Genomic DNA, 13,440 nt, shown 5'->3' with positions numbered 1-13,440 from the left:
TCTTTTGCCCAAGGTATGAAAGCAGTGGCACATTGGATGGCGTCCAATTACTTACAATGCAATGTGGCCAAAACGGAGGTGATGCTATTTGGCGAGGCTCAACGCATGTGGGCTCCGGATTGGTGGCCTCAAGATCTTGGGCCGGTCCCTGAGCCCAAATTAGTAGTGAAAGACTTGGGGGTTAGGCTGGACCATGAGCTTTCCTTAAAACAACATGGTAACCAAGTGGCCGGCTCATGCTTCCACATCATTGGGCTGCTCCGGAAGGTGTTTCCTTTACTCCCAGACGCCACACGAAAGACCTTGGTGCAAGCGTTGGTGTTGAGCAGATTAGATTATTGTAACGGCTTGCTATTATCTGCCAACGAAGGAGTCCGTTCAAGATTGCAGGTGGTTCAGAACACTGCTGCCCGCCTTGTACTAAATGCACCTCCTCGTACACCCTCCAAACCTTTGTTGATTAAACTTCGCTGGCTAACTGTGAAACAGAGGGTGAAGTTTAAAATATGTTGCATTATACATAAATGCCTGATGGGGACTGGCCCGGCCTATTTGGCCAACACGTTCATTCCATATGTCCCCCCACGCCCCCTTGGACCTGGTGACCGGGCGCTGCTATGTGTCCCCAGAGCTAGGAAAGCAAGACAAGGGTCCAGAGCTTTTTCTGTGGCAGGTCCCATGCTGTGGAACAGCCTCCCTATAGCTATCAGATTACATAGGGAACATCTGTCTTTTAGGAAACTTTTAAAAACTTTCCTCTTTCAAGACTAAGATATCATCTCATGTTACAATTTATACGGCTGTTATTTGTTCTTGAGCTTGAGGCTGATGACGCTAAAGGGCGCGGAGATACTCCTTAGGGAGTCGATTCTAGCGCGATAAAAACATGCAAATAAATAAATAAATAAATATTGCTGGGGTATCTATTCTAAGCTAAGGACTCTGTCACTAACGTGTCTCTTTCAGATGCACAAGTTACTACTTGTGTAACTATATATCTGTAAGAGACATAAGTTAGTGATAAATTCCTTACCGCCCCACCCATCCTCACCGTTCTGTGAACTGATTACTAGGGTTAAGGTCATCCCCTTTTAGGGCCTTAGTTTTATGCACCATAGGTCAGTTTCTCGCATGACTCTGCGTTTCGGCGCGGAAAGTTGTGTACAGAACTGACGCCAGCGCGCATGGGTGGCGCCTAAGTAGCCTCCATGACGTCGTCTTGGCGTGCACGACGCCAGTGACGGGCGAGGAGCCGCACGGCGCCACCTACTGGCCTGTAGGGGTAATGCTAAGCAGAAAACTTTCTGGATCCCGACTGACGCCTGGGGAATATTCTAAGGTAAGGAATCTATCACTAACTGATGTCTCTTACAGATATATCGTTACACAAGTAGTAACTTGTGCTTCTGGCTGTGAAGCTTTGGTTGCTTCTGCTGCCAGATTGTTTGAACTCTGTGGCCCATCTTTCACAAGTCTCATAAGAGACAGTGGTGGAAGCATTGCTCTTTTTGGGATAGGGCTTATTTCACCGATTTACCCCACCCTTGACTTCTATATGAGGCATAGGTGGTCCTACAGGAAAGAGTGAAAACTGCCCCTGATTACTAAAGTAGAAAAGTCTGTGCGTGCAAGTGGCCTTTCTGATTTGTTTTCAGATACAAACCTGCTTTGGTGGTTAGGGGGCATCTAAAGTACATATGCAACGTGTTTGGTAACGGAGGGCTTCCACTACCTAGGTATCATGGTGACTCACAGTGGCCTCTTATCAGCAGTTGAACAGAGAGTGCTGCGGGGTCTTGCTGCATTGTTGGAGTTCTGGAATACACTATACACTACCACTGTTGGTTATGGGCTTGAAAGCCATCGCCAAGATGGTTTTTCTCCTGCTTTGTTTGAACATGGTGCAAAATTCATTGTGCCCTCCTGGTCTGAGCCTGTTCCAGAGACTGAACAGTCTGTTGATCTCCTTGGTGTGCGCAGGAAAGAGAAGCAGGGTCGCCTTGTCAATTGATAAGAGAGGCATGGAGAATGGTGTTTTGTCCCTCCCAGATATGCAGCTCTATTTTGCAGCACCTTTACAGCAAGCCACCAGATGATTGTTGGGCTCCGATAATTGATAAAAAAGACTTGCATGGTATTATTGGGACAGACACATTGGCACGCCTATTAATGAGTGCAGGCCTTTCTGAACATTCGCTCCCTTATCTGGTTAGGCATACGACTGCATTCAGGGAAAAATGCATAAAAAGGTAAACTCCACAGGGTCCCTTTTCATAGGGAGCTGTGCCACTGGGATCTCGAACCATTTCACACTATAGACTGATATTTCCCTAGACCATTGTAGATCTGGGAGCTTTCATCAGGCCAGGGATCTGTACCCAGTAGAGGTCTTTCACACCTTTCTGGAAGCGCAGGATAAGTTTCAGGTAGGAGCGGGATACTTCCTGCAAAATGCTAAAATGGAGAACAGAGTTTTTTTTTTTTTTACTTATTTTTATTGCCATTTTCACATTTCATATATTGTATCATCATACATATTCGTCAAGTGGTCTTATCCGATCATACATCCTGTAAGGTTACTCAACAATGGTATTGATTGATGATTCGTTACCAAGAGGTCTAAACAGTGTATACAATCATCGTGACGTTCACAGCCTACAATCTCGGGTTCCATATATGGCAAAGGAACTGGGGTTCAACAGAGGTGTAAACTAGGGGATGAATATGGAAGAATATATCCAATTGCACTAGGGGGGGAATGCAGCGTCGTGATGGTGAGGTACCTCTAATACCATGTGTGCCTATCCTGGTCGTTGCGACCGAAAATCGTAACAGTGCGCCTGGAGCTAGGGTCTGTCAAGGTCTCGCACGGCTGGGAGCCTACGGGTTCAGGTGGGCAGAGCCTGTGATTGTGTATTCCGGATTAGTTGTGTAGATGCGTCATCTGGCGGGTCCGCCCCCGGGGAGAGCTGCCTAAATTGGTATAGTAACATGGCCCATTCCATTGATACAGGGTGCTTGCGGGTCCCTTTCACCTCCTCCTCCCGTAATGTCTCTTCCTCCGCCGCCGCCCATTTGAGTGTAGCTCCCACCCACGCTGCCACCGGAGGGCCGATGGGGGAACGCCAATGCATGGCTATGCTGCGTTTGGCCAAGAGCACCGCTAAGGAGAGGAAGCGAGTCTGCACCTTGTGTTGCTTACTGATGCGAAAGATGCCTATGGCGCTGGCCTCCCAAGTGTTCATGCAGGTTAGCCCAGTGAGGGTGCCCAAAGCGGTGTGAATGTGATGCCAGAAGATTTGAATGACGGAGCAGCTCCAGAACATATGTCGAAAGTCTGCGTTTTGTTCTTGACATCTGGGGCATAGGAACTGAGTGTCAGGGTAGAATCGTTGGAGGCGTGCAGGTGTGAGATAGGCCCTGTGTAGGATATAATATTGGATGTTTTTAAATCGTGCGTTTCTGGAGACTTTCTTAGGGTATCTCAAAGCCTTCCCCCACTCCCCGTCATGAAGCACCCGCCCGATTTCTGCCTCCCAGGTGGCCCGGAGGGTCGCCAATGGTTTATTAGTCAATTCCCGTATGGCTTTGTAAAGCCACGTAGTTAAATGGCGTCCTGCTCCCATATGTAGGATCGTGTGTAGCACTGGGTGTGGGTGTGGTTCCCCGCTACTTAGGTCCTGATGTGGCCGGTAGCTGTCTAGGAGTTGGCGGTGGAGCAGAAACTGCCCTGGGGGAAGCCCGTATTCCTCCACCAAACTAAGGAACGGTCTTAATTGCCCGTCCTCGAAAAGGGACGCTGCCTCTGTTAAGTCACATCCCGTCCATGTGCGAAGCGCGCTATTCGTGTAGTAGTGTTCCCGATTGGGCCATCCTACTAGAGTGAGTAAAGGGGAGTACAACGGGGTCCCCGGGGACATGCGGTGTATCCGCAGCATACACTTACGTGCGACCAACACCTGTAAGGGGTAAGTGGGCTTTGGGCGTGTGCCAGGGAGGAGCAAGCGACGGATCTCCGGAACCGATACCCGTCCCGCGATGGTATGAGTTTCCACAGTGTACCTGTCTGCTGTCCAATGAGACAGCCATTGCAATTGTGCTGCTAAGAAGTAGGCTTCGAAGGATGGGGCTCCCAAGCCACCCTGCGTGGTGGGCAGTTGTAGTTTTGTCAGGGCTATTCTGTGTCTGTTGGACCCCCAGATGAGCGCACTAAGAAGGGAGTCTAGGTCCCGGAAAAAGGTCCTGGGCGGGATTACGGGGAGGTTGGTAAAAAAGTACAGCAATCTCGGAACCATGATCATTTTGGCCAATGCCACTCTCCCAATGGGAGCCAACGGGAGGCTCTTCCAAAATCCGATCGAAGCCCTAATGCTCGCTAGAGCCCTGCAATGATTACCACTCCACCGCAGATATGTTCGAGGGTAGAGACGAATACCAAGGTACCGGGGGGCCTCCGCGCTCCAGGGTACTCGCTGGGTTCCTATGTGAACCACCTGTGGAGGTAGTCCCGAATGCAGCGGATAAATTGTGGATTTATCCCAATTTACTCGTAGTCCTGAGGCCATGGTAAATTCCTGCAAGGTTTCCCAGAGGGGTGTCAGATCATCCGCAATGTCCCGCACATAGATCAGTAGGTCATCTGCGTATAAGGAAACACTATGCACCGTGCCTGCTATCGGAATGCCCCAGCCCTCTCCCTCCCGCCGGAGCCGCACAGCCAGAGGCTCCACCGCCAGGGCAAAAAGCAGAGGGGATAGCGGGCAGCCCTGTCGCGTGCCTCTCTGAACCGCGAACTCCGTCGATATGCATTGGCCTAGGCGCACCCGCGAGGTCAGTCCGGTGTACAACAAGCGCGTGTAGGCGAGGAGGGTGGGCCCTATGCCTACTCACTGCAGCACCGAGAACAGAAACTGCCATGTGAGGGAATCGAAGGCCTTCTCGAGGTCTAAGATGAGACAGGCCGCTCGAGGGTATATCCCCTGTACCTGATCCTGAATGTGGAAGACTCGACGTATGTTCTGGGACGTACATCTGCCTGGTATAAATCCGCACTGGTCCGGGTGAACCAGAGAGCGTATAATTTGGACATATCTATCCGCCAAGGTCTTCCCGAAGAGTTTACAATCGGCAGACAATAGCGATATCGGACGGTAGGAGGCCATTCGTTGTGGGTCCCTATGTGGTTTCAGGAATGTCACGATTACGGATTCTCGCATGGATTTCGGTAGTTCTCCTTTCTTCAGCGCCGCCGCAAACACCTCCACTAACCGAGGGACTAGGTGCACTGAAAATGTTGTGTAATATTCTAGGGGGAACCCATCCAGCCCCGGAGCTTTATTGCGGGCCAGGGCACGCAGGGCCCGCGTCACATCCGCCGAAACTAGTATGGTATCTAGGGCCTCTTGCTCTGTTCTCGTGATTGTTGGGAGAGGTAAAGGATCGAGAAAGCGATCCACTACTTCCTGCGGGGTAGAGGTGGGGTCGCTATACGTCTCGGCATAGTAGTCGCGGAAGGCCCCCAGAATCTCCGCCTGGGAGTGCACTAACACCCCCCTAGGGTCCAGTATCTCGGTAATGGGTTTGACTTCCGTGTCTTGCCTGGCTAACCACGCTAGTAGAGTGCCCGTCCTGTCCCTCTCTTTATGCATCCGGGTAGCATATGATCGGAAGTTGCACCTTCGCAGATCCGCGGAGGCCGAGTGATAGGCTGTTTTGGCTTCTGCTATACGCCGCGTCTCCTCTTCGGACGTAGCATCCCGCTTGGTGAGGGTCGCCAGGCGGTGTTCCGCGGTGGTGAGGGCCTGTTCCAACACGCGTCTAACACCCGTTATTTGCCGCAGGCATTCTCCCCGGGCCACCACTTTAAACGCATCCCATTCCACCAACCTAGAGGACGCCGTCCCCGAGTTGCGCGTGAAATAGTCTTGGATGCTACCCTCCTGATCGTGACGAAAGATCTGGTCCGATAGGCAGTCCCGTGGCAAACGCCACGTGGGGACCGGTGGGTGTGGGGGCCGCCAGCGTAACTGGAGAATGTGAGCATCGTGATCGGATATAATCCTGCCCAGGTAGTCTGTGTGGGTGATCCTGGGTAGGATAGTCGCCGTACATAGGAAGCGGTCAAGGCGGACGCGCAAGTTGTGTGGGATGGAATGAAAGGAATACAAGCGGACCTGGGGGTGGCGCAGCCGCCAGGCATCAGTTAGCGACCAGTGTGAAATCCATGCCCGGAATCTAGTGGTTTGTTTATGTGCCGGGGAGTGCAGTGGAGGTGGGTGCGATCGGTCAAGGTGCAGGTCAAGTGAGCAATTATAGTCTCCTCCCAGAACCCAGGGTATAGAAGCAAATGGGGCAAGGACCCCCGTGAGATGGTCCCAAAACTTGTCTTGGTCAACATTAGGGGCGTAAATGCTACCGAGAAGTACTACTTGTCCGTCTAAAAGACCCTCCAGTAGTGCATATCTACCTTCTTTGTCGACTACTCTCCGAAGCTCCCGGAAGGGAGTCCCCGGTCGCACCCAGATCAGCGCCCCGCGCGCATACGCAGAGTAGGTTGTGGCACACAGGAGACCCCGCCATTTCAACTGCAGTTTCCCGACCTCTTTTGCAATGAGGTGCGTCTCTTGCAAAAACACTATCGGGGTGTTGTGACGCTTTGCGTAGGAATACACCGCATATCGTTTGCGCGGAGTGTGAAGCCCCCTAACATTCAGGGTAAGGATGGTGACAGTGTGTGGTGTGTGATGCGCCATGGTCTGTGTCTGTTCGCCTAGCGCAGGGACTACGCCTATTGAGGTGCGTATACCTCGGTCGCTCCAGGTGGCTAAGGGTGTCTGCGCCCCCCGACGCCGCATAAGCATATGTGGGAGATGGTTGGATCTGTTTCATTCCATATGAGGGGTGGGAAAGGTGTGCAACTGGGGTATACAACTGAACCAAAGGGGTCGGGGAACATCCCCAATACCTGGGACCCATCATCAAGGACGGTGCGTCCAAACCTGTTCACCCACTTAAGGGGAAATACAACAATATATGAAGGGGGGCGGCGGCGCATGCGTGCTGGGCCAGAAACGAATCAGGCCAGTAGTAGGAGAAAAGGACGTTGCACCTGCTACAGCAGGCTACGATAGAAGGGCCAAAGTTCAATAGGTGGGGAAGAAAGTACATTTGGCGCAATGGTAGGTACAAGAGTCCCCTTTTCATTTCGCATGGGAGCCAGATTGTCCATCTAGGATGAGGTCCGCCGTCTGCGGAGTGACCATGGGGGGTGTCATGGAGTTCTCCCCCGTCCCTGTTCCATCACTGTCATTCTCCTCCTCCGAGGTAAAGATATGCGGTGGCCGATCAATGTCATCCGGTAGAGGAGACGCCTGCAGGTCGATCACCGCTTGCAAGGCCTCCCTCCGTTCTTTCACGATTTGCTCAAGGTCATCGAGAGTCTTGGGTGCGGGCATGTGCTCTGCCACTCGCGCCCTCGCGTGGGCGTCGTTGCGACCGCCTTCCGGATCGTGGAGGCTTAGGATGCGGGTCTCTTGTAATCTCCGCCCTGGATTGTCGTGCACAGTGCTGGTCTGCCCAGTCTTGAGCTTCCGTGGCGTTCGTGAAGAACACAGTAGAGTCCGCATAGACCACCCTGAGACGGGCCGGGAAAAGCAAGGAGTAGTGGATATTGTTCTCGCGCAGACGTCTCTTTACATTCAGAAAGGAGGCACGTTGTTGTTGAACTGCTCGTGCATAGTCGGGGAACACCATAACACGTTGGTTGTCGACTCGCAGGGTGCCCGCCACTCGTGCCGCGCGTAGCACCGCATCCCTGTCGCGGAAGTGGAGGAATTTCGCTAGCAGCGGCCTCGGGGGCGCCCCTGGGGGCGGTCGGCGGGCCGGGACCCTGTGGGCTCGTTCCAGAGAAAAGAATGCGGAGCGATCCTTATCCGGGGTGAAGGATTTCACCCAGGTCTCTACGTATTGCAGGGAGTCCGTGCCTTCGATTCCTTCAGGTAGCCCTATTACGCGAATGTTGCAGCGTCGTGAGCGCCCTTCTAAATCGTCCGCCCGCTCCTCCATGATGGTTAGGCGATGCAGCACCTCCTGGAGCGTCTGCTGGTGTTTATCGAGCGTTGGCTGTACTTCTTCCGTCTTCTTCTCTCCGTCCTTCACTCTATCCACCAGTTTCCGATGGTCGTCCCGGATAAGGCTAATGTCCGTCGCTAGTGTCCCGAGCCGCTCCTCCATGGAGACCCTGGAGTGTTCTATGGCGGCCAGAACCTGGTCCAACTTGACAGATACTGAGGAGTCGGGCAGCGACTCCGTCGCGCCCACCCATGTCCGGGCTCTGGGCATCTTCTCCGGGGCCGTCTCGGGGACCGCCGTCTGTTGGGTCCCCCGGGGCTTCCCCATGGTTGCGGGCGAGGTGCGTCTGCTGGGGGACACGGGTTCCCTCTCCCCCCAAGGAGGCAGGGGGGTTGTCTCGTCGCCGGTTTCGCTCAGTCCAATGGTTTATGTCCCCACCGGGGCCCCCCACACTCCGCCACCGGCCTCCGCAGCTCCGCGTGATCCTCCGCGCCCGTCTGCTGGGGGACGCGGGCTTCCTCCCCTCCCGAAGAGGCAGGGGGGGGGGGGCGCGCCTCTGCTCCGATCTCGCTTTCGCCAAGGATTAGTGCCCCCACCAGGGCTCTCCGTGCTCCGCCACAGGCCTCCGTAGCTCCACGAGATCCTCCGCTATTCTGCTCCTGTCTGTGCGCTATGAGGAGGCCGCCGTCCGGCGTTCTCAGGAATCGTTTATTCACAGCATATGAGAGGCGCCATCCCAACTCGTGTCTTCCCTCAAAGCGGGCCCCCGCAAGGCACTCCACCGCTCGGCGCTCTTCGGTAGGTTCCCAGGTTGGCCACCCCTATCGGTAATGTTCAAGGTCTGGGTGCCGTCCGGGTTTGTGCCGCCCCGCAGGGTGGGGTATCCCGGGTAGGGTCCGGGAGGAATGTAGGCCGCTCTCCCACAATACCGGCGCCCTCCGCTCTCAGTGATGGGCTCCAGGCCTTAATGAGGTGACGTCTCGCCGGGCGCCATCTTAGGGTCAGGCGTCCCGATCCTGTCTCCAGACCCACCAGGGCTCCCCCCCGCAGCACCGCACTCACCGCGGGCGTCGTAGTCTCCAGGTGCCCCCAGGGAAAGCGCCGGGTCTCATCTGGTGTGCCTCGTCCTCTTAGCTGCGGGGCCGATTGCTGCGTGGGACTCGTTCCGCTGGTGTCATGGCCGCTCGCTCTCTTCGCGCCCGGGCAGGGAACGGGACGCCCACACTTGCAGCCTGTCTCCGGGGCTTCACCATCCCACCGTGATATGCAGGTACCAGTTGAGGCTCAACGGGGGTCACAGGGTAGGTGTGCCGACTGTACCCGCTGTCCAGTGGTCCTCCGGTCCCTCGGTCGCGGACTTCAGGGTCTGCTCGCCGCCATCTTGCGCTCCCGGGTCCCGGTCCGGAGCTGTTTCATGCCGCCACTCTGCTTCTCCCTCTCAGCGGTGCACCGCAACGGAGCAGCGGATGCCTGGGACCCTCCGATGCCCAGCGGTACGTTTTCCGAGGGGGTGCAACGTCAGGAAGTGGCCACTTGTCCGGCCCGATCGCGGAACCCTAGCAAGATGCAGCCGCCATGATAGCCGGCTTGGCCACGCCCCCCAAATGGAGAACAGAGTTGATGGAGGAAGTAAGGCACAGCTTTCCGGCAGCACCGCTCCCGTCTCAGGTTTTATGGGGTTTGCTACGATGGGTTGAGGGCAGACACATGATTACCCTGTTCTATAAGACGCTCAAAGGGTACATGACTTAACACCCATTTGAGGTGTGGGCAGCATGGGAGGTGGAATTGGGGAAGCCACTTCCAGACAGGGAATGGGACCATGCTTGTTGGCTGGTTCGTGCAGTATCCTGCGACAACCAGTTTAAATGAATGCGTTTTAACTATCTGTCTCGCACATACATGACACTGTCCAGGTTGAATAAGATAGATCTCACAGAGGCAGCAAAATGTGCACGCTGCCTAGTGAAGGGGGCCTCTTGTCTGCATCTCGCCTGACTCTGCACAGAGGTTTACAGGTTCTGGAGCAAAGATTGTGCCTAGAATCGAGATAGTTGAAAGAGTAAAAACTCCCCTTAACCCTGGGGCTTGTCTGCTGGTGGTATTGGCCTGACCCAAGGGACGGAAAATCCCTTATAAATTCTTCCAGCTTTCACTCCTTTTGGCAAAACGAAGGGTTGCAATCGGGTGGTTGGGGTCCCTTGCTCCACAGACATTATGGATCAAAGATGTTCTAGAATGGGGGATGGTAGAGGAACAGCACATTCATCTGACCTGACATGACAACAAGGCAGCCGAGGATGTAGCAACTTGGGGATCTTTATTAGACCACTTTAACAACTATGGAGACCACGTTACTGAATTGAAATCGGGAGCGGAAGGAGGTTCATATACACAATGAATCAGGTCAAAGTTCCCGGGGCATGCTTGCGGGCTATGGTTGGGACCGGTATGTGAGGGAGTGGCCTGAAAATACAGGTTACTCCGCACTGTCTACCTGGTCTAGCTCTTGATGTTGGAGGAATCCTTCAGTGGCGGCTCCTCCGCTGTGGCGTAGAAGTGTTGTCCCCACTGCTTTTGAGCATAACATAAAATTATAATAACTTTGCTTTATTATCATTTTATTCTTCGTGCTGATTTGCTGGTGGGTGAGAGGGGCTGCTGTGCTCTGGGATCAGGGCAGGGGAGGAGTGGTTTGCCTACTCCTAAGTGTGCAATGTCTGTTTGGTCGGCCCTCTCGGGCTGCCCAAACCAGTCACACACATTTTTCATGTTCTCCATGCAGGGTTCATTTCAGCCTGCATGGAATATATGCCCACCCCTCTAGCCCCTGGCTGAGCGCCGTGTCACAGCGCTCCGACCAACCACAATGCTGTGATTGGTCAGGGGGGCTTGGGTGCTTATCAATCACAGCGCTGCATTGCAGTGTTGTGATTGGTCAGAGGGACCTGGCTGTGCTTCTGTTCAGAGGAGAGCAGAAGCAGAGGCACAGGACCGGCGCAAGGTACGTTTTTATTTTTTTATTTTTAAAAGCAATCATGATAAAACCTAGTACAAAAATAGTGGTGTTCTGTCTTAACGAAAAGTGAGCTGCAAGGACTAACTCAAGACATCCACAGATTCAGCATTGTTTTATTTTATTTTAGAGTCCCAACTTCTCATCTTTCTGGCATGCAAGAATCTAAAACCAAAAAGTTTGTGTGGAAACCTCAGAGTAACATAAGTGACTCATCAATAAAGACATCCTTGCCCTAATGTTCAGTCTCTAGGGACCTCCACAATAGATCTGTCATGGCAAAAATACCAAGGCTCTGCATCCTGCACTTTTTTTTTCTGCAGGTAAACTCTGGGCAGACACACTCCTTTATGCCTTTTCTCTTCATCTTTTGCTACCAACATTAATTATCAGACTCATCAGTCAAAAGACTTGAGATGACCCCTTTCGATCCAGAGCAGCAGTAATCTTATCCACGTCTATTTCTCCTGTGAGAGGAGTCAAACCAGGGTTGACCCTACATACCGCATCTCCCTCCTGTCTGGGAGAATGAAAATCCTCCACCAGTCTTTGTCTGCTGATGCTACCCTCCTCCCTCCTAGATGCTCAACACATTCAGAATGGTTATTTGTAGCGAACTGCCAAATGTATAACCGATTTGAAATAGTCAACCTTCCCCAAAAATATTTTTTGCTTCACCTTACAAAGTTCTTATTCATTTGAATATGTTAATTTCACTTAGTGTGTGCAAAATAGTCATAGGTACATTCAGAACTGTCACTAGCTGCTTTTTTGACAGAAGCATTTCAATCATTTAGTGATGTTCTTTGAGTGTAATTGTTCCATTTTACATTGTTTCATTGAAATCTAAATGCATATTTGGAAAATGTACTGTAAATCAGAGCATTCTTACATAATGAAATTTTAGTTTCACCGTGTAAGGGTCACAAGCACTGAATGGAGCAGCTAGAATGTTTTTCATGTTCTTGTAACTCGTATGTGAAGATTTTTTTCTTTTTTCTTTACAGATAATGAAATCAGATATTGAGCCTGAGTAAGTAGGTTTTCAACAAGCTATTTGTAATGATAACGGTTGGAAATGGCATGGGAGAGAAATGGTACTTAATCTTCATGGATAAAATAAGAAAATACAAATACTGCATCACAAAACGTTTATTTATTAAATACTGAGTCAATTGTAAAAATGTTTTGCTCCGACTTGGAAAAGGGTTTTCTAAACTGTTACACAAAGAAGGCACTCAAAATGGCCAATTTATGAATGTTATTATCTTTACTCCTTGACCTGCTTTAGGACATCCTACCTTTTACAAAATGAGATGTGTCCACTCCTTGGAGCAAGGCATGTTCTAGTCTACTTTTTCTGATGGATACATCTTCCAACAGATTCCTCATGTTTTGAGGAATCCTCCAGGTACCTAATTAATTTCCCAAGCTACAGCTCTTCAGTGTCACCATGTCTCTTCAGCTGTGAATGTGCCTGCTAGATGCAATGACATCAGAGTATATTGGTTGCCACCTCTGGCACTGGTATTAGTTCTTGTTTTTCCACCCTGCGGTGACATGGTCTGCAGCTTGTTATACTGAAGGAACTATTTCTGACCGAGACTGGGCTAGATGTGTCCTCTCAGGATTTCAGGATTAAAACCCTGTCACAGCTGCAACAAGATGTCATTGTTGGGTCCACATGACATCTTTATATGGTGTCTCAGATGTAATAATGGTCCTTTAGCTTCTGAATGTAGTGGTTTATTGCACCAGAAGTATTATTGGGGAGCGTGAGACCAAACTGTTTTTGTCCAGGACGAACTGCATTTTCCTGGATTGTGCTGGTACTCTTGGGCTACTTCTCAATTATGAATTCCCTCTTGTGGTCAATATCAGCAGCTTCCAAATCGATGCTTCCTGACTCTGCATGCCCACAGCTCTGGTGCCTAAGAAGAAAGTCAGTGCTCTTTCAAGGTGCCATTTCCTCACTGGCTGCCTGAGGTGCCACTCTGACCGCTGCCTTAAACGCTGCCATCGAATTCTCAGAAGTTGACTGAGATTTTCAAAGTGGCAAAGGAGAAGATTAAGGCTTCTTTTTATGATGAACTCTTGGCGGACATTTTGCTAGTGCCCAGGGACTTGCATAGATGTTGGAACTTTTTTGGTTGGGCTTGGTGCCCTTCCCCCTGCCTTATGAGTCCTATGGCTATACAGAGCACAATGACTCTGAGAATGGTAACCTCTCACTGTGCAACACTGATGCTGGCTTGTACCATGATTTAAAAGATGCAAGTCTTCTTAATATTTTTCATAAGAAGTTCCTTAGCCATCTGATTCTTCTTCAGATACAATATCTTTGTTAACTATGG

The 13,440-nt window shown here is 51.6% G+C and overlaps 1 protein-coding gene across 8 annotated transcripts in view; it reads left to right on the top strand.

Annotated features, from left to right (window-relative positions):
- Positions 1 to 13,440, top strand: part of RBM44 (RNA binding motif protein 44) — a 2,201,010-nt gene that overhangs the window by 1,242,468 nt on the left and 945,102 nt on the right. For all 8 annotated transcript variants that reach the window (XM_085645048.1, XM_085645052.1, XM_085645050.1 and 5 more), the window contains one exon: positions 12,094 to 12,119. In XM_085645048.1, the coding sequence (XP_085501174.1) occupies positions 12,094 to 12,119 (26 nt within the window). The remainder of the gene's footprint in view (positions 1 to 12,093; positions 12,120 to 13,440) is intronic.

This window comes from Triturus cristatus, chromosome 3_1 (assembly GCF_964204655.1).
Source record: "Triturus cristatus chromosome 3_1, aTriCri1.1, whole genome shotgun sequence".
Lineage (NCBI taxonomy): Eukaryota > Metazoa > Chordata > Amphibia > Caudata > Salamandridae > Triturus > Triturus cristatus.
The sequence above is the reverse complement of the archived record's forward strand: the minus strand, read 5'-3'. Positions and strand labels throughout refer to the sequence as shown.